Source organism: Melozone crissalis, unplaced genomic scaffold (assembly GCF_028551555.1).
Source record: "Melozone crissalis strain CALT ecotype California unplaced genomic scaffold, PUWL_Pcris_2 ptg000006l_1, whole genome shotgun sequence".
In the NCBI taxonomy this organism is placed as follows: domain Eukaryota; kingdom Metazoa; phylum Chordata; class Aves; order Passeriformes; family Passerellidae; genus Melozone; species Melozone crissalis.
This window is the reverse complement of record NW_026535784.1, coordinates 14,435,886-14,457,975: the sequence shown is the minus strand read 5'-3', so window position 1 is coordinate 14,457,975 and position 22,090 is coordinate 14,435,886. Positions and strand designations below refer to the sequence as shown.

The window sequence follows — 22,090 nt, the reverse complement described above, 5'->3', positions numbered from 1 at the left end:
AAAGTCAAAAGCCTTTCTTTAAATGTTGAAGTATTCAAATGGCCTTTTGAAACACTCTTGAAAAATGGCACTCAGATTCAGCCTGCACCATTTACAGCAATATAAATTCAAAACTTGAGCCTTAGCTCTTCCATTAAAATTATTGGAAATGAAAGTACAAGTATGGCGCTGAAATAATCACAGTAAAAGCAAAAAGGTCCACTAAATAATTTTGACATTATGAGACATACTGGGAAGCAGTGCACTGTCACTTTGAGAAGCTTCAAATGGAGACTTGCAGAGTTTATTAGATTAGACTTGGCATGAGCCCCACCTTAAGTTGTTTTACACAGAGCCATGGAATTTTTTGTATTGAGTTTTTAATTCTGCAGAACTACGAAGGAGTTCGTAATTCAAATGTGGTGCCAGGCCCAAGGTGCTTCAGAACTTTGTGAATAATTCAGCCACAAACAACTCAGATTTGACTCAAGGTGTTTGCTGCAGATGTCCAACAGATTTAGAAAACCTGCTACTTGAAATCCATAGTATTTTCCATTTCCAAGGAATTAACCTTTAAATTTAGCCATATTTTAATCTACTGTGCTTTTGGTAGTCAAAAGACTGACCAGCACTGCAGGACTAAATGAATATTACCCCCTTGGATTTCCGTTCTTGTCTAGAAACTACTGCTGCTCCCTAAATTCGCAGGTGTCATCTTACCAACACACCATCCAAAAGAAGTTCTTTTATCCCTAAAAGCTTGATTATAAACGAAGTGTTGAATTGTGAAGAAGTTGGGTTTTTGATGCTTCCAGGTTCTGTGGTGTTTAATAAGCATATGGTGAGGGATGCAATTCATCCCATTGGTCTAGAAAGTCATTCACTGTCCTTACAGAGGATCTTCCACTGTAGCACATGCATATTGGATTTAATTTGTCACCTAACAGTAATTGTACTTCTGCAATGTGTAAATACAATGTCAAAAGTCTAGACTGACTTCCACCAGAAAGGATGCACGGTGTAGACACTACTTCTACCAGTGATTGTAACAAAATTGCACATTCAGGTATCCCAGCAGCTGGTGTGATTACAGTGAACATATCCCCTACCACAGCACTGATCTCATGGGAAACCCTGACTATACATGAAGTTTATAAAAACCCATGGAGACAAGTGTGTATACAGGGACTATAATACAGTATTGATCATAAGCTGATACACTTAAAATATAACAGACCCTGAGGTTTGACCTGCTTTCAAATTTCTAGGTATTCAGAGAGCTCACAGAAATAGAAATACTACAGGTAGTCACTTGTAAATATTCCCTTTTTTTTTCCCACTAGCTTCCATTAAGCTGAACTCCTCCCTCTCTGTGTCCTCTTCTACAGCCCAGTCCATCCTCAAAGGCTTCAGTCAGTTGTCTACTACAGAGCCATGTGAAACCACACCTCTGAATTGCTGTTTCAGCTCTCACTGACTCTCTGTCATAATAGCTGTAACTATCTTTCACAAAGCAACTCAACTAATTCTTCAAGGCAGATGAAACTATAATAAAGGCACCCCGTGATTTCTAGTGCTGTATTTAACAGCAGGCTGTTACAGTTTGAGACTTCCTACAGCAGCTCCAGTCCTGTACTGATTACTAGCACTTCCCCCTAAATTAAAACAATTAGGTAATTATGTGATTGATAAATGCTATTATGTACTCCTGAGGTAGAGAGAATGTTGATATCTAACTGTGTAATCAGATATCAACACTGTGATGTATATTTTTGTACTGTCTTAGTCACAGTCCCCAGAGAAATACTATAGTAAGGATATGCCACAATATGCATCATACTAGAGAATTCTTGGAACACAGCCCTGGGATGATCATCCAGGCACTGCAGGGATTGCAAATGGCAATGTAGGATGACTGGACATCATTTCTGACCAAAGTGGGCCTGAACCCACAGTCTTAGTATGGATAATCCCTATCACTGATGGTGATAAGACAAAAGAAACTTTTCTATTTTGTGAACTGAATTGCTAGGAAAAATCCCTAATATTTCTGTTTTGTCTTTGGCCATATGTGACACAGGTGGAAAACCCAGTATCAGCAGTCATTGCTTTTAAAGCAACAGAATGGGGCTTCTCTCAGATTTCTGTTTGGATGTCACCAGGCTCTGTCTCCTTAGCAAAGTCACTTGTAGTCATTTGGTAACAGCATTATTCTGCTTACTCCTCTGTCTTGAACATTGCAAAATTTTCACTACTTAGATAGCATGGTAATGAAGAACCATTTCCCTTCTGGAAGTGATGGAATTACACCAGCAATGAATTGTACTCATGTTTATATTTTAATGTATACTCTGGCTGCAGTAACACAAATGTGTCTAATTAAAGACTGTTTTGTAATGCGCTTTTACAGGTGGGCTGAATTAATACCTTACTTTTGAGAATTTGAACTTGTTATTCTTAACACACTTTTACACAGTGGGATCATACAGATTTCTAGAAAACAAATCAAAAATGGGAAGTGTCCTCATCTGGTATTATCTTAACATCCCTGTAGGCATTTGCAAAGCTGAACTGCTTATATTCACAATATAAGATTTTGAATCTTGAGTTAAGGAATTAACTGCAGGAAACAGCATGTTCTGTTTCTCCACACAGATCAACCACTGACTGAAAACATTATTGATCCAACTTGGACAGGTTTTACCCACCATCCACCATGAGGCTGATCATGTCCTGCTATTCCTACCTCATCCTAAATTCTATTACTGTGCCCAGTTCTTATGTAGTGATATTCCTTTGATTATCTCAGAAGTTCTGTAGAACTGCTTTTAGAAGCAATCAGAACATGAAGCAGAAACAACAGTTTCTTAACTGCTAGAAAGAAAACATTCTGTATTTTGTATTTTTTACAAGACAATTCAGAAATTACAAAGCTGTTTACTTCAACTTTTTATTTCAATAGTGTATTTTCTCTAAGACACATACCCTTAAATTTTAAAATAAATGTAGAAGAATAGCATGTAGAATAAGAGAATACAAAAATAGATTTGAACCAGCAATGCATGGCTAATTTCTTAAAAGGATAATCACACTAAAGTTACAAGAATGGGTTTTATCCCATGGTTCTGTAATACCATAAAAAATTTTTGCATATATTCTTAATATTACAGAACGAGACCTTGTGATTTGCTGTTCAAGCAGATGAACATGTGTAAGTGAAGTAGCATTGTTATTCTGCCTAAATGAAAATATTTGAACATTCATCAAACACAGGGAAACACTATGACTTTGAGTTGAATGGATTCCATCATAGAGGTCTTTAAGAGAAAGGTCTTAAATCTCCCATAGGTTGACATCATTCACCTGAAGACTATTCATCTGAGTGAGGTTTATCTGCGTGATGAAGAAAATTCCACTCATCCTGTGATGTGTTAAATTTATTTTTGATTGAAGTAAATCTGTCCTACATAAATATATGTGAATATTTTTTCAGTGTCCTAACTGAACTCAGACACAATAGTCATCAGGCAGAATCTAGAGGTCAGCATCTTGAAGGAGGCTCCCAAATTTCTCATAACTTTTGTTGCTAAGGCTGCAGATCTGCCTTCTGCTCTTTTGTCTCTGTTGCTGGGGGGACAAAATGCTGCTTCTAAACCCTCTGCTGCAGGTGCATTAATTTAATCTAGCATGACTTTGGAGACAAAGAAACTGTTCTAATACAAGAAAAAAAGGAAATCTAGGTGCCATGGTGATGAGGATCTGGTAAGATACTTAAGCAAACCAAGTCACACCTGCTACAGTGATAGCAGGTGCGCAACATTGGAATATGCAGCACCTCCCTATCAGAAACGAGTTATTCCAGACAAGGAAAGAGGCATTATCTAAACCAGAACATCAGGGCACTGATGCTTAAGCCACATAAAGCTAGATGAATGGAATCAACAAGAGGTAATTGGCATGATGTGGGAAAATTGTGTTGCTAGCTGAATGAGCTCAAGATGCATCCAATCCAGTAGCTCCTGGCTAAGATGTTTACCAAAGAAGGGCCTGGGAGAGCATTTTAGACAGAGTGATTTGTCTGTCTACCAGATTATGATAATTCTTCCAGCCACTCCTCTGTTCTTTTTAACTGTTAATGAAATGTCTAATTTTTGTCTCTGAATGGAATTAATAATAAGCATTCCATAGTAAGTCCATCTAAAACCAGACAATTTAACCTACTCTGTCCCTATTGCAAAACAACTCTAATCATTAAAGAGACACTGGCATCCACATGAACATTCAAAGTAATCACTATGAGGATAAACCTTAGCCTTTTGAGTATTAATAATTAAAATTTGCCTATCTCTTTAATTCCATCTTTGTTATTCAAACAGCATGTTTAGGCTATGCTTTGAAACATCTAGATAATCAAAGGTTACAGATGCTGTGTCACCAGTGATTTAATTTTTAGCCCATTTTCCTGAGAAAACAGGGCTTATGAGAAAGCACTGCTGCTCAGTTTATCCTTCTGCTCCTCTGTACAACTTTGCTTTTAAGATAATTAGCACTTTGATTTTGAAAGAGAAGCAGAAGATAATTATGTTTCTACAGTTACAATAAAAAATAGCAAAAAATAGTGGAGGAAACCCCAAATTCATTACTTCAGAAAAGGACAGGGAAGCAGAATTTTGTTGTCCCACTTTTTATTTGGCAGCAGTGGTTTGGTCAATTGCATGTTGTACTGGGGCAGTCGGTACATGCATAGCTCCAAGCCAGCCAGTATTTTTTGGGAAGGAGAAAAAGTGATGGAAGTACAATAGGCTTGATAATGAAAGTGGTAGTGGATTGTTCAAGGGAAAGAAGAACACTAAACATCAGGAACTGCAAGTTTCAACAGATTCATTGCATATGGAAAAACATCTCCTCTCTAAAGTTTCACTATTTAAAAACTTGATTTTAAAGAAATAATGTGAGAAGAGAAATAATGAAGAAAGAAAAAGAAATAATGTGAGCAGAGAAAAGAAAGAAATAATCAAAGAAATAATGTGAGCAGAGGCAAAGAAATAATGTCAAAGAAATAATGTGAGCAGAGGCAAGAGTGAGTGTGCAACTTAGCACAATTGTAAATTACATAAACTGTAAATTATGTGATTATTTGACCTTCTCAGATTATATAAAATACATTTAAATTGATCTTTGACTGAATATAAGAATCTCCCTGTAAGTAAAGAAATTGAAGGGTTTTTTGGTAAAAAATACTAATTTAATTTCTGAATTTTAACAGAAAATAACAGTAATTTCTCAATTTAATTTATTCTCAAAGTTGAGAAAAGTTGTCTGATTGGTCAAACACAATGAACACCTAATTATTTTTTTAAATGTTTTGTACCTGTTGCATTTTTGCTGTGTCCAAGGATTTCACAATTCTGCTGAAGTGCTGAAGACCAATCTCTTCCAGTTGAAAAGTAGCTAGATAACAGATAACTATCAAAAGATACATACATTTAAAATACAGCAGACAATTCTAATAAACCTATACTCAATATACTAAATAAACCTATACTCAATTCTAATAAACCTATACTATACCTAATAACCCTTTACTCAACATACTCTGTGATTTACGTTACCTTACCTTAATTTTTAACAGTTTTGATAGTGAATTTTTTAGCATACTCTGGTTTTAATGTTTTCAGAGAGGATAGCTCTTACTCTTCTGTTACAAATTCATACTTTATTATACATAACAACATTATAGATAACGAAAAATCAAACATAAAATGTAATAGTTCTAGTATTTACTTTGCTTTTTTTTACAAGTGACCATGTTTCCTAAAATGTCATAACCTTTGTTTTTCTTCTGAATTGGAATAAAATCAAGTTTTTAAATTGTGACATTTCAAACCTGAATCTTGCACCCTCTATGGCAAGAACACAGTTCAATGACCTTAGAGGTCTTTTCCAGCCTAAATGATTTATGATTCTATTCTATGATACAGGAAGAGGCACAGTCAGTGCTGTGAAATTTTAGTAGACCTATAAAGTTCATGGGCTCCTGTATCAGCTTTCATTTGTCCCCACTCACTTTGATCAATCAGGTTTCACTTACAGTGCAGTGTTTTAGCTTCCACCAAACTGTGATGTAAAATCAGGAAATTCTGGCCAATGTGCTGCAGCCAGCTCAGTGTATCTTTAGGCTTCAATCTCATGTGCTTTAGTTCAGCAATGTATTTAATCAGTCTTAGCAGAATATACATTTATCTCCTACAAGCTTTATTAAATTCAAATCTGCTCACACATAGCAACAGCCTTTATAAGCAGCTTTGATCATTTAAGTGTCAATGCAGCTTGGCAAAGGGAATCACAAGCAGCTTAAAAAAAATGTAAGCCAATGACCTTAGACTCTCAACTTGTTGATAAAGGAAAATTTTCTGTTCCTACCCTCTGCCTATGATTAATGGAAGCTTTTGAGTGGACCAGTCCTGACAATCCAATTATAGCATCACTCAGCTTAAAGGTATAATTTATGTGCCCCAGACAATGAAAAACATGGCTCTGGAGAAATGGAGACAATGAAGCATTACCATTCAGAATAAACTCCATACACTAATAATTTCATCCTTGACAGTTCAGGCTCCCTTTTGTTTGTTGTTTGATTTAGATTTCTGTATTTTTACAGATTGTGACAGAAGAGACCAGAATTGTAATAAAAATTTAGTAGCTTTTAAAGCATAAAATGTAGATATATTTATATTAGATACATTTCTTTGTATTTTTCAACCACTTTGAATTAAATTGACTTTTAAATATACCCACAAAGATTCAGAACTTATCTGAATTAGAGAACCAGTGACAGAGGTATTTGGAATTCCAACTTAGAGACTTAACAGATCAACCTCAGCATGTGTGCATCAAATAAATAGCAGAAAATATTTTTAAAATTAATTTTTCATGTAATTCTCGATACCTGAAATAAATTTGGGAGTAGTAACTGCCCTAATTAACTGGGTGGATACTATCAGATATAATTGTATCAGAACTGATTCTGCCCAAGTAACTAATTAAATGAAAATAACTGACCTCACTCCTTGAGATGGATGGCAGTATCTTAAGATACTTATGTCATTGTGATGGTCAGTAATGAAGAAACCCACACACGGATAGAGACAATTGTGTCTGAAACTGTGAGATGTGCTGTGATCCTCAGCACACAGAGATTTGTTACACATTTCTGTATCTGAATGGCAGAGGTACTGGGTTGCATAGAAGAGAATAAAGGGAAATCATTGAAGGGTGGCTAAATGTCCGAGATGCTTCTTGCAGCCACTGATCCTATTTTCCAACTGCATCTTACCCTTCCTAGGTAAAATTCCAGTTAACATCTGTAAGATTTCAGACTAAATAACAGTTTCAGGTTTTGGACTTCACATTCATTAGGGCATTAGAAAAGGTCCTGTACTTCACACTGCACTAAACACAATGACAGTGCTTCCAATGTAACATAATACCAAGACCTACACTAGTAAAATTATATTTTTTGAAATTTTGTGGTAAACACATTTGGTATTGTAGAGACAACTTACCTATGTAGAGATTACGCTCAGAAATGGGGCAGTATCTCCCATCCTGAACATAAAAGGCATTCACCACCACATCCAATATGGATTTGTATTCTGTGCATCCTGCTAGTGTATCAAATACAAATTTTTCTTCTGTCACATTAAGAGTCTATAAAGATACAAATTTAATAATGATTAATGTGTTCTGGAAAGAAAATAGTTGTGTGCAAAAAGTACAATTATTTTGAAGTAACTGCGAAACATGAACAATGAACAGCAGTGCCTTTGGAAGGGCTGCTGCCCTTCTGATGCTATCAAATAAGGACAGTCCCAGCAAACTAATGGCCCTTGTTAAGTAAAATGTAACTTTCTCCAATGTTAAGTACTCATTTTACCTGCTGACATAAGCATTGAGTTAAATGACCTTCACATGTGAATGTCAGCAGTTGATGCAAAGAAAATCTGAAGTCTCTGAGGTATGAGCACTGATTAACTTAGCCAACAGTATGAGAAAGCTTCAGTAAGATTTTGTTTTCCCTCAGGAAACCTCTTCTTTGTGGATGAAGTCTGTGCTACTTAGGGAGACTAAATTGAGGAGAGAAGCTGGACAGAGATTATGGAAAAGACTCTTAACTGCTACTGAAACCCAACTTTGGAGAACATGACTGATTTAAGCTAAACCAGTGAGTGTCAGGATTGTTTTTAATGCAGACTGTTTCTTACCCAGCTAATGCTCCTGGTCACTTGTAATGTTCACGCAGTATCCCAAGAGAACGGGAGAGTGGGATGGTCCCTTCCTTCTGGATCCTACCCCATAAACACTTTAAAAAGTCTGAATGCTCCTCAACTTTACAGAGAGTTTCAATCACAATAAATAACCTATGCAATATGTGCTACTATATGAGAGAAACTTCTAGGATGAGCCACCTTTAAACACTGCAATAAAATCTGAGCAGTTTGTTATTACATGAATTGAAAATGGCCAGCTGAGCTATGACAAAATGACAAACAATAACGATCCTTTGATTGAAGGAGGTTAGATAAGAAGCCAAGAAAAAAGGCTAAGGGCATCTTCTGAAAATGTATAGTCCATGTTTGATGTGTCATCTCTCCCAGAGCTCAGAGGTGTGGGAACAACAGAACTGCAATAATGTATCAGATGTGATGTTCACCTTGCCTGGTAGGCTGTCTGCTACCTCTTGATTGCTTTATTTCCCTAATTTATGTCTACTTTATGGGTGTTATTAGAGGCTGTTGGATGGAAGTCTGTGAGTTTTCCACTATACAGGGCTTTGAGATCAAGCAAATAGAAGGCAAAACTTTAAAATTACCATTCTAGTATTTAAATGTAAAAAAATATACAGAAGAATTCAAAGTGTGTTTTCTCAGGTTGTCATTCAGAGACAGCCTAATTTTTTTTCACTACTCCTGTTCAAAACCCAGATTTCATATTTAATTCCTTTTAATTTGTGCATCATCACCAGGAAAAATTAGGAAAGAGACTGAAAAAAAATCTTAAAATATGAAAAAAAAGAATAAAAAAAGGAAAGTATGGACTTAATCTTGCTAAGCACTGAGGATTCTTGTGAGGCAAACAGTTCTTTCCAAAAACACCTTTTATGGATGAAGATTTAGGTAACAAAGAAAACTCATAAATCTAAGCCCCTACTAAATGATGAAATACATATATGTACATACATACATACATATATATACATATAATATTTGATATGATATCTCTAAGAATATTTGATATGAGATCTCTTAGGAATTTACTAAAAAAGGCAAAAGCAAACCTAAATAACTGAATGGCAAAGTCAGAGAGGATGTAGTTCCACTGAAAGCAGGATTGTGACATTTTGAATCTAAAACAATTGCTCCCTTGAGCAAATGATGTTATTTATGAAGAAACTGCAGAAAACAGTAGCTCTGTTAATAAACAGAAAATCATAAAACTGGTCAAGCCTGTTGAAGACACGATCAACAGAAACTCAACTATCTCTGCTAGAAGCTAAAATTTCAGTTGTTTTCAAGATCTTTATTAGATCACAATCTCTGCATTCATGTTCTGTGTGATTTGATATGAAGTGCTATGGCAAACCTGTGCTTTTCAAATACACTTTGCAGAGGTGGCCAAAAATAGACAAACAGGTAACAACAGGACACCACTTGTGCCCAACTCATCTCCCATACAGTGGAGACCACAGCATAAAACTGCAATTGCCTGTCTGCATTTACTCTGCTTTGCTGCTCTGAGTAAACAATTCAGTCAGAAGTGTTAGGATGAACACAGAAGTTCTTACTCCTGCTTACATCTTGAGCAAGAATGAACATAACCACCACATTGAGACAAGCAAGAGGGTGACAGAAGTGCACCTGGGGACAGCTGTGCCCTACAACATCAGCACTGACTGGGGACCACAGGACAAAATGTCTTGGCATGAAACATAATCAGCTGAATCTGCTTTCAGCCACAGAAGGTACCAAATGTTCTGTTTCTACATGTAAAAATTGAGATTGGTGGAGCAGCCTGCAGCTGTGTCACTCAAGGAAGTGATCTCATCACTACTCAACTAAACAAGACTGGGCAGGAGGATGACTTGGATAGGAAGTCCCAAAGGTGAGCCAGGTGTTGGTTAAGCCCTGCAGATAATCTAGTGAATCAAAACCTGAGCCAGTGCTTTAAACCAGTTAGAATACTCAATAGAAAGTGCATTGTGTCCTCTAAAAATTTCATCAAGGACATTTACAGTTTATCTGTATATCTGAAATAATAATGGCTTTGGGAAAGTAATGTGTTGGGTAGGTGTAATTTCTAGCACTAATTCCTAAATGCATTTTTTCTGTGGGGCTTTGTGCTGAGCTTTATGTCAGTGAGATGTATTTCACAGAAGGTCAAGTGATCCTGAAATGGTACAGTATGACACATTGTATATTTATAGCACCTTTTGTATGAGGTTTTCAAAACACTTCACTAGCATTAATTGTATTTAATGAGATTGCTTTTGGCTAATATAATTTTCAACATGCAGGAACTATGGCATGGAGCAGGTAAGAGATTTCCTCCAAGCAACACACTAAGTCATTGGTCCCAACAAGAATTAATAAACACTAATTTGTGAGCATTTATTCTGTCCATCAGAGCAACTTTTTACCTTTTTAAGTACACTTTAATCACGTATTTTTCTGAAACAACTAGCAGTTAGCTAAATTTGCAAGTATGTCTGAGCCCTTCAACATAAGGAAGGCCAGATAATTTAAAAGTTTGAAAGTAACACATGCAGTGATCATTTTCTGTTCACTGAATATTAAAAATATCAGAAGACAAAACAGGTTTTGGACAGATACAAATATCTGACAGTATTTTCTCTATGGCATTAAAATCCAGCTCTGTCTGATTACTAACTGTTTAAGTTGTTAAAAAACCCCAATTCTGTCTGAATTTATCCTGAATGTTGCTGGGAAGAAAATGTGATTCTTGTCTAATTATGTGCTGATTGGTTTTACTTCCCCCTTTTGGGAAGACCCTAATACCTTCCATGGATGTGTTTTTCCTGCTCTCTGGCACACAGCTGTAGCTGGGAATCAGTCAAGCTTCCTCAAGGAGAGAAGAGACTGGGCAAGAAGGGCTTTGAACATAAACAACTTCCAGCATGGGTTAGTACAAAAAATAGCATGAATTAAATGGAGAAATATCTGCAAAAGGGAAGCTTTTCCACCATGGGTGTATCATAATAAGGCTGGTTACAATGGAACCTGTGTGAAGGGGCCAGAGAGATCAGAAAAGGAGAGAAAGAAAAGCTCTTCTCTCTGGAGGGAAAAAAAGGAAAAAAATATCAGCCATGCTCTGTTTGAGACTTCTCAGGCTAAGGACATAATTTAGGTGAAACAAATATTTTAGAAAGAAGATAATATTTGATGAAAAGATAAAATAGCTTTCACCTCCTGAGAGAACTGTGCAATAGTATGTAGTGAACTTGTCTTCTTCTAGGAAGAACGTGCACATTTTGCAGATGGAGCCTGATTAGTTTAGAGTGCTTCAGTTATCAGCACTAGTCCTCTCCAAGGGTCTAATCAAAAAGCTGTAAAAATGAAAGAAAATATTCCTATTGACGTCACCAGGGTCTGAATCAGTCACCAGAACCCAGTATTTTTCTCTCTGAAGTCAGTGGGAAAAACCCCTGGGATCTTTGGATTTAAGTAGGAAAATATCCTGCTTCTACTATTCACCATCTGTGTTGCAGTCACAAGTTAGTATTTTTCATCTAGAGCAGACAATGCTGACCAATGCTGTATTAAGAGGTACAGGGAACCTTATTTTCCCTTGTACTTAATATTAAATCCCAGAACACTGCAGAAAACTCAAATTCCATCATTTCCTTAGAAAGATCCTAATCTGCATTTATGTCAGTAACTAAAAATACAAATTAGACTTCTATAATTTAGGAGGATTTTTTATTGCACCATATATATCATTCTTGCATTACATTACCTTCATATTTAAATCTATGACTTTTGACATTTGAGGATTTTACTCCCAATTGAGTAAAATCAGTTGAGTGGGCATGTGTGAGACACAGCTGAACCAGCACAAACGAGAACTGTGGAGAGTTGTGCCAAATCACACCATGTTCTTGTGAAATGGGAAGCACATAAACATATCTTGCTATCAGCATGAGGGATAAAGGAGCAGAACAGTGAATTTGGGGTGGCAGTTCTGGTTTTACAGAAATAAGCTCTTCTATAGCTGGGATGTATGGAGGAAGGTCAATGTGATGGGTCTGATCCTGCAGCTCTGATTGAAGCAGATAATCCCACTGAAAATCAAGTGATGTGCACAGAGAAAGGCACATACATTGCCTGGTAACTCCTGTGTTAAAATCTGTCTCTTGTTATCATGACCAAAGCTTGATTCTGACAGTCACAAGGAAGAACAATAGCTGGCATGCTTCAGTTAGGTACAAAATTTAATCTTTTTTCAAAATGAACAGATGCAGTTCAGTCCTATAAAAGGTGTGATGGAATTATATGCTTGTGTACAACATGCACTGGATGAAAGATCACCTTTGGACATGGATCATTTTTGATAGATTTAAGTGAAGAATGCTTAATAAAAAGAAGGGGGTTTAGTACACAGGAATGAAAATATTATCTGGACAGCATCAGTCTGATAAAAGGAACATTAAAAAGCATTTTGGAGGATAAACAAGGAGAAGTAATCTGGCCATTCAAATGAAGAACAACAGGAACAGATGTATATTTGAATGTGAATATATAATAATTTAAAGATCTTAGACAGACTTAGGAATTTTTTTAAGTTAATGTGTTATTCAGGATAATTCAAATTGAATTCTGTTTTAATAGCAACAAGGTCACAATATTGAAGTAAAAGCATTTAAGTGGACTTATTTGTTTTTAGGAGGTTTGAGGGAATGATTCTTTGGGATTGAAGGTGAAGGTTTGTTTGCTGCAATTAGGAATCATCCATCACATTGGTAATGAATCTGTGGTTTTATTGAAAATATTTGCAATGAAAAACAAGTCCAATATTATGTAATAAACATTGTAAATTACAGTATAATAAACAAGAAGGCTGTAAATAACTAAATTACAACTCAAAGTTCCTGGAAGAACATAAAGTCTGATCACTCACTGAGAACAATAAACAGAAAATCCTTTTATGGTGTAAAGTTTACATGTAGCAGAAATAAAATATATGTAGTTTAACACCTCTAGACTGATTTTGATCGTAACATTCTAATTACAGGAATTAGGTATTAATCTCCCATTATTCAATAATTAAAAATCCTTCCATATTTTTCCTCTTTTTCTCTAAAACAAAAGGATGATAATCAGTGAGTTTTCCTAACTCTATTTTTATACAGAAGCCTGAAATGGGAGTTGGAAGATAGGAACTGAGATTTGGATGTGTCTTTCTTGCTTCCTGAGTGGCCTTGTGGAGATCATGTTCTCTCCTGACATCTTGGTTTTAAACACTGACAGCTCCCTGGCACTCAGCAATTTGTTATTGCATTTCCACCACACCAAAAGAACATTCTATCTTTATACATGCAGTGGTTCAGACAGACCTGGAACTATTGTCCCAGTACAGTTTACCTTTCTTTAATCTCACTTTCTTTTTTTTTTTAGCACTAATTTTCTCATTTCCTATTTGTATATTGAAACACTGAGTGGCTGCAAAGTGCAATGAGTGAAAAATGTATCACAGTGGTTATTTGATGTGGTATCTTCTTGATCTACCTCAATTACAAAAATGCAGGGCAAGATGGGTGCTTTTCTCAAGCAGCACACAGGGATTAGGTGTGAGCCATGGCTGCTGTAAAAGGGCTGGGTAAAGCTAAATCCCACATACAGGTAGGAAAAAACCTCTGGAGAGCAGAATCTAATTATATAATTTCCTACAAATAAACTGCTTTTCTCATGTACACCAAGGTATGTAGAGTGTAATGTTGCTAACTTTAGGATATACTCAGAAGGAAAGTGTACAGCCAAGTGTTTTCCAAAGGGATTTCTCATTTCCTACACTGAGAGAATATGCTCAGATGGAACAGGCATTTGAATAAAATTATAAAGATGCATTAAGAAGTTAAAATAATAATAATAATCAAGAGGTTGATTCCGCTCCTGCTGAAGTTAATGGATAACCTCCCATGTTATTTGAGAGGAACAAGTTGAGAGCAGCTTACATGGCCTCACACACATAGCTGATTTTTGACAGGAAGTTGTCATTTCTTTAAGTTGTTACCTAATTATTTGGAAATATTGAGTAGTTTCAAACCAAATGCAGGGAAGCAGCTGGGGATGTATTTTCAAAGTGGCACACAGGGGTCAGCAGTGCCTTACAAACTTTGGCCTTTTGGTTTTCTGATGAAAATCCATGCACAAAATTTTGCCAACTGAAAACCAGCCATTTGCATGTGTTTTGTGTGAATTCAAACTGTAGCAGTGAACTCCCCTGAAGATTCTGTGTGTCCTTACCATGGCCAGTCCAAGGCAAGCAGAGCTTTCACTACAATACAGGGTGAACCTGGGACAAGCCATGCTGGGTCAGTGTGGGAGCCCAAACTGAGAGATGAGATCCTGTCTCACCTATCTTCTGTGGCATCTGCCTCTTGTGGGCTTCAGTTTGGAAAGAGAGAGGGAGAGATTTCTCACTTGATTGAGGTACAGTAGGGATTGGAACTGAATGGGCAAGAATTTGAGGTGAGCAGAACAATACCAAAGAGGTGAGCAGGACTTGCTGCACAGGGACAATAGCACTGGAACCAACCACTTGAAGAGATGGAACTGGGACAGGTTAAATAAAGACACCTGGGCAAGTAAACTTGAGGGCAAGAGAAAGGACAGGGATAGAAAAATGATGGATCATAGAACAGAACTCAGTTTATCCTTCTCTGCCATCCACTCACTATTTGGGTAGCAGAGTATTCCAAACCTCTACAGTTAAGCGCCATTGTGCACTGTCAAAACATAAACATTTCTACATAGTTTTTATGAAAGACCAAAATATACTATTTCACATAATCATGTATTTTGACTTTTGTTTTAATTATTTACATAACCTAAGGTGCATCTAGAAATTAAAAATAAAATCTTGCTGAAGATTGACTGTGCTCTGAACTATTGTCACCTTTGGAGCAGCAGAGTGAAACTGAAAGAAACCCAGTGGATTTTGATCAGAATATTCAACAATGCCTGACTGTATGCTTAGTGAAAGATACAATATGGAAATCTATGAATTCCTTCTTACTATCATTTGCAAAGCAAGTGTATTTTCAACCTGATGGCTTCAACACAATTTATTTCTTGCCTCTTTCTTTTTTTATACATTCATATTGTAAAGTCCTTCACTTTAAAATATAATTGTTTGCCCACTTTCACTTGTTTTCCTGTGCCTCAGTTCACCAGCTATTTTTATGGCTTTAATTTGCAAGGATTCCCACAAGAATGGTCTCATGCTGTTGGTAAATGGTTGACAGGGATATTTGGATCAAGACAGATTGTGCCTTCCAGACTCCCTCCTGTAGCACTGCATCCAACTTCCTTTCACAACATATTCCCATTTATCTTGTACACAAATAAGAACTCTAAACTTCAGCCTAGGATGCTGCCTCTTCTCTGTGACATTTCCTTCTCATTGTTGTCAGTTTAATTTCAACAGTACAAAGCTTCAGCACTCTTATGCTACTTCTTTCCTCAGTTATTGGTGCTATTGCCACCCTGCCTGTCAGTCAAACCCATAACTCCAGAGGTCATTTTTCATGCAGATTACTCCCCAGGATATCATCACCAGTTCATGTGCACATCTTCTTCACTCTTTTTGAACAGTATATTTCAAATAGTATTTTCCTATCACTTCCTAGCTAAAAATCCAAGTTAGTGTCTCAGAATTTTCTATTTTATTGAAATAAGTGTCTCTGTTGTGGGTTTAACCAACCCCATCTCAGTAAACCAACCATCTGGAATGCTACTGTTAAGTTCATCCTGCCAGTCCATTGATTTGACCCACTTACTCCACCTACCATCTCACAGTTGATTCTAGCACATAAAACTAAAGCTGCCTGTCAAGATGCTTCACAACTCAGTTCCATTCTGCATTTCATTTCTTACTCTTTACTGCTGTCTTCCCCATTTCTGATCAGCCAAGGATGCCCATCTCTTCATTTCCTTTATTAGATTTCCAAAGGAGTAATTTTGTTTCATTTCAATCAGTTCCTACATATATTGCTCTTAAAATCTACTTTATTCTGACAGAGGTTTTGCTCTGCAAAGTGTTCTTGGCTCCTGGCAGTTCAGGTGACAATGTGTGGCTGTCAGAGGTTCTTATTTTGAGCATCTGGCACTTGACAAGACTGGCATCACAGTGGCTCCTGCAGCCCCTGCCAGTGGGGTGCTGAACTCCTTGAACCTGTTCTGGAATGACTTGGGTGTACTGTGTTTTTATTTTGAGAGAAATAATCTAGCCCAAAATTGTTGGTTTCACCAGAAACATCCCCAGACAGGTGAACAATAGGCTAAGGAGGATATGTTATGGAGACCATCAACAAGTTATCAAAGAACTAAACAAGACACCTGAGATATCACATTAGAAGACATAACGACTCTAAGCCATCCAAATACAATAAAGATATACACCATGAATGAAACCTACAGTGTTAACATCTGAATGCACTCTGAGGGGATGGAAAACTATTAAAAGTATTTAGAAGAACAGAAGTCTTGTAGAGGAGTCAAGTGTGATATACTGCACATCTAGGTCAGCAAATAAATAAATATGGAGCTGTGTCTTGTAATGACTTAGATTTGATCTCTTGGAATCTGACTCTCCTGATTTTTTTGGTCAGTAGATAACCTGAGCTTTGCTATTTGTTATGCTGCTGGCATGAGACAAACAGGTATGAATCTAGTCTGTGGTTTAGAGCCAGGCTGTTGATCAGGATACAAACTGAAGGAAGTTTCTGCATGGGTGAGTTAATATTGGCTAATTGGTAAGTTACCAAGCCTGGAAATCATGTGTGCAAAAAATGCTACAATATTTTTAGGATCATATGCCTCTTATGAAACAGAAAAGAAAGAAGTAAGTTTTTAATGATGAATTTTAATCACCCATTTGCTACTGAAACAAAGCTGAATTTTATATAAACACAGGTCTTTTTACTTTCTTTGATAAATCCTGTGTAGTAGGTGACCAAAAACTAGCCCAGAAAAAGATTTTGGCCTTACCTCTGGCCTCAGCTATCTTCCTTGTCCTTCCCCTTTTGAAAGGGTTTATTATGAAACTTTAGATTCATATTTCTCTAATGGAGTTACTGGAGTTTTGTATTTTTACTAGTTTTCCTGGGCTGAGAATAACAATGATCTTAAGATTCATTTTTATAAGCATTTATTTTGGCAGCAGTGGTAACTGGATTTACTTGCTCTCTGCCCAGTGAAAAATGATTATTTTGAAACTGGATCAGTTCCCTGATGTAATTCAGAACATGAATCACAAAGAGTTATGCCAGGACTACAAGGCAGGAGGGCAGGAAAGAAGGGGCCTGAGTGGCAACTGCTGGAGAAGGCAAGCACCCAAGGAATGAGTGTGAAGCCACTGCTCAGCCCCAGCTTTCTTATCACACCTCCACAGTTTTATATTCTTTTAGTCATTGTATTTATGCAAAATCAATGCAAAAGACTGTCAGACTGGAACAGCAGTGGTTCATCCCTTATTGTCAGAAGGGGAAATGAGCACTGGAGCCACATGGCAGTGTGGAATCAGGGCTCCAACAATGCCATTTGATAACAATGGCACATACACACAATAGCAGTCAAAACAACATTACTGCCTTCCCTTGGTGGTTTGCTAAAGCTGATTGACTCCACCAGCTGCCTCAGCACAAGTCAGGGTGACATTGAGGACAAAGAGGTGACACACTGTGGTCAGGAAGGGATGGAAACTGCTTCAGCCAGAACAGACACAAATGGGAAAATCATGCTCTGGTTACTTGCAGTATTAAATTAGAATCTGCTGGCTGATTTATTGTCACTGTCCTTCTATCACACTGTTCTGGTGGGCACTTATGTCCTCAAAGCAAGAATACCTGATCCTGTGACTCAGCTTCTGAACTGCATTTGTACATACAAATGGGTGGTGCTGTCAGAAACTTCTGCTTTGAAGGAAGAAAAGAACAAGAACCCTCAAAACAGCTTTCTCAGAAGTGGAACAGAAGTCTTCCCTATGACTATTTCATCAATTTTAGAAGGTTGTTGTTTTTTTTTTTTTCCTTCCTCTTGTTGCTATCCAAGCAGTTTTTCAACCCCTCTGATCTTTACTGCCTTGTTTTCTGGTGATAACCATAAGAAATTTGGACTTTACTCATGAACAAAAAATGTCACTGTATCAATAGAATCAATAAAAGTTACAACAACATGTTAGAAAACAGATAACTTTGCATTTAAAATCACACAGTAACAAAGTAAACTGTATAAGATCAACCAAAACTTAATATACCTGAATCACAGCTGATTCATTCAGGAAATCCTCCAAGCTCTGATTTTCAGGGTTAAACTTGTTAAGCTGTTGCACTATGAGTGCAATAAGTTCTCTATGGCTGACCATCTTCACCATGGAGAATCCTATAAATACAGAAAATCATTATTTTTTTGTGCCTCCTTCAGTTGTGGTATAATGCATGGTGATAGGCTCATACAGAAGTTACACTGCAGTAATGTAGAAGAGAACATTTAGGTCAAGCTTTCAAAACCACAGTTACTCAGAACAGCTGACAGGAGAAATGAAAATACAGTACAAACAGTGAGAAAATAGAAGACAAAATTACATATTGTAAGTATCTCAAAATATCTTAAGGATACATGTTACTGCACCAGGTTATTTGACAAAATAGAATTAAAGATGAGATAGAAAAAAAGTATGGATTTTGCCTGTGTGCATACAGGTCCTACATAACAGACTGCTCTTCCCACTGAGATGTACCAGAAAGCAAAATTTTAGTCTTAAATTTCATCACATGTTGCTGTAAACAGCCTGTTTTTCAAAAGAAACAAAAGAACAGGAACAGAGAGGAATTCTAAGGAAGCAATGACTGTTGGTCAGCAGGCTGGGCCATGATCACAGCATTTCAGTGGTCTGGGCCACTGCCAAGCATTCTGAAGGCACAGCAGTTCAGTATTTATGCTTGATGCTTTCCTTGTGAAATAACTGGATTTTGTCTAACTCAAATGAAGCCTTACCCATATGTCTGAGAATGTGTAGGACTTGTTACCTCGATTTTAATGTTCAGATGACAAGAGCTATAATGCATTTGTTCCTACACACACATGTTGTTGTGTATGAAGGAACAATGACAGCAATTATCAGGCCTGAAAGTCATTAATCTGGTTTAGCAATGGGAAAAAATGAGCACAAAAGTAACTTTCCACAGTGAAAATAAAAATGTAATTTTGAAAACAATTCTTGTATTATATATATATCGTCATATTTTGATGTCAGAAAAGAATGCCTGATCCAGGTGATTCATTCCCACTGTGGTAAACAGAATTAATTTATTGCTTTTAAATATTAGGATAATATTTCCAGACACAGTGGTATTGTACTCTGCCTTTCAGCACCATCTTATTCAATAATTGCCTAAATAGCACTTTTCATTACTAATCTCAAAGAACTGAAAAAAAGAGTTTGTCTGTGATTATGTTCAATATAGCCATTTAGGTGCCTGTTATGATCCAGACAAAATATCCAAATAAAAAAAAAGTCCAGCAAAACAGGGTTGGATCATGACCAGGGATGGCAAGTACAGAAAGAGGCACCACTGTGCAAGGGAATCACTTACTCCACTCCTCTGAGAATCATTTGTTTCTCGGGTAAGAACCTGCCAAGGCTCTTACACTCACAAGGGATTTTGGATAAGCGAGGGAGAAATATCTCTGTACTTCAGACTGAATCATAATTCAGGCTCCAACAGCTCTGCCGGTAACAAATGCTTTTTCTTCTGGCATACCAGTAAGAAATCTGAGCTCTCATGCTCTGATATCCATGCCTCCCCCCAAATAACAATCATTAAACCCCAAAACTGGAATGTGAAAACTAAGATCTGTAGTAGAGCCTTCAGATCTCTGAACATACAAGGGTTCTTAATAGAAAGGACCCCACTTCTAATTAAAGAAGCTGCTATTATTATTGTCAATGTTTTAAAATATACACATCAGGAATAAAATGCTTTTGGTATGATATGCACCCTTATTTTCACACAATCATTTAGAAAACTACTCCAGTTCTTATGTATAAAAATGATATAAATTTATACTGTGTATAAAATGGCAGAATTTTTCTTCCATTATCAGCTGTAGATTTCAATTATAGGAGGTGAGAACCTGATTTAACCTTATTTTACAGTGGAGATTGGAGATATTTTGAAAGCAATTACACAGGATAAGAGTGGCCACAATTGTAGGAATTGGTTTCAGTGACCTGAAAGGTTCTTTCAGGTTTTACATCTGCTCCCACATTCCCAGCCTAGAAAGACTGAGATTGCATTTCCTCAAATGGAAGCTGTCCTTCTTAAAAAGAGCTGAACTAAGCCTCCCTGCAAAATTCAGACAGATCAGATGGAAAAGGTTCACTTTGAGAATCTTAATTTTAATTGTCATGTATTTCAATGTTTTGCATACCTACTGCAAGTGTTTTCCTTAACATGACATGGTGTTTTTTATCTCTTATCTTGTAGAACTCTACAATTAAATACTTATTGTATAAAACCTTCTGCAAATAAGTTGTGTTATGTCTACGAGGTGGGTTAGCAAATGGACACCAAAGCTGGCAAAATTTCAGGGAGCAAAGCTCAGCAACCCTGTCCACAGTGTAACACAGTCCCCTTGATATTTTCTGTTGTACTTATGAACCCCTAATGAACATGAACACTAAAAGAGAGCAGGTTTAGATTAGATATTGAGGAGGAATTCTTCCCTTGAGGGTGGTGAGGCCCTGGCACAGGCTGCCCAGAGAAGCTGGGGCTGCCCCATCCCTGGCAGTGCTCAAGGTCGGGCTGGATGGGGCTTGGAGCGATCTGGGACGGTGGAAGTGTCCCTGCCCATGGCCGGGGCGTTGGGGTCGGGTGAACTTCAGGGTTCCTTCCTACCCAAACCCTTCTGTGATTCCATGATTGTGTGAAAATAAAGGGACGAAGGAGCCACGAGCCTGCCCGTGGCACCCGCCACTTGCACGCATCGGGGATTGCACCCGGCTCTTTCCGGAGGTGTCACGTACGGCCACATCTGCCTTGCACCGCCGCTGCCGCTGCCGCTGCCGGCTGTCCCCGCCGCTGCCGCTGCCGCTCCCGGCTGTTCCCGGCGCTCCCCATCCCGTTCCCAGCGCTCCCACCGGGCCCGTGCCGTCCGTGTCCCTCCAGGCGCAGGAACCCCGCGCGCCCCGTTGCCAAGGAGCGCGAGGGCTGCTGGGAGCTGTAGTCCTGCTGCGAGCCCGCCTCAGTGTTGCCAAACGGCGCGATCGGGGACCCGGAACTTCAGGAGCGGGGAAACAAGATGGCGGCGGTTGTTTGCTGCCGTTGCCAAGGAGCTAGTGCCTCTCCCCCCACGGTGTTTCCGCTCACGGGCAGCCAGCGGTCAGTGACACGCCGGTTTCTGGGGCACGGACAGCGCTGGCGGCAGCAGGTAGAGTCTGCGATTCCCGAGCGGACGCGCTCAGCTGGGCCCGCAGAAAACTACAACTCCCGGCAGCCACTGCAACAAGGCGTTTGCCAGGGCGTGGCCTACGCGGCACGCAGTCTCCCCGCCCCCTTCTCGTGTTACGCAAATGAGCAGCCGGGTGGGCGGGGCGACTGCTCTGGCCCGGCCCGGTCCGCCCCCCGATTGGGTGGGGAGGGGAGGGTGCGGGGGCGGTAACGCGCATGCGCGGTGGGGCGGCGCTGCCGCCGGCCGCGCAATGTTTTGGGGGCGGTCGGGGCGGCGCGGAGCGCGCGGAGCCGCCGGACGGTCCCTGCGCTGACGGGAGCGCCCGGCGGCCGCTCCGCGGGACCAGGCGGCGGCGCAGGAGG

General features: G+C 38.5%; 1 protein-coding gene across 1 annotated transcript in view; it reads right to left on the bottom strand.

Annotated features, from left to right (window-relative positions):
* Positions 1-21,397, bottom strand: part of CFAP99 (cilia and flagella associated protein 99) — a 52,709-nt gene extending 31,312 nt beyond the window's left edge. Inside the window, exons 1-4 of the mRNA XM_054294576.1 lie at positions 21,304-21,397; positions 18,532-18,656; positions 7,545-7,689; positions 5,351-5,445 (exon numbers count right to left, since the gene is read on the bottom strand). Coding sequence (XP_054150551.1) covers positions 5,351-5,445; positions 7,545-7,689; positions 18,532-18,656; positions 21,304-21,397 — 459 coding nt within the window. The remainder of the gene's footprint in view (positions 1-5,350; positions 5,446-7,544; positions 7,690-18,531; positions 18,657-21,303) is intronic.
* Positions 21,398-22,090: the final 693 nt, after the last annotated feature.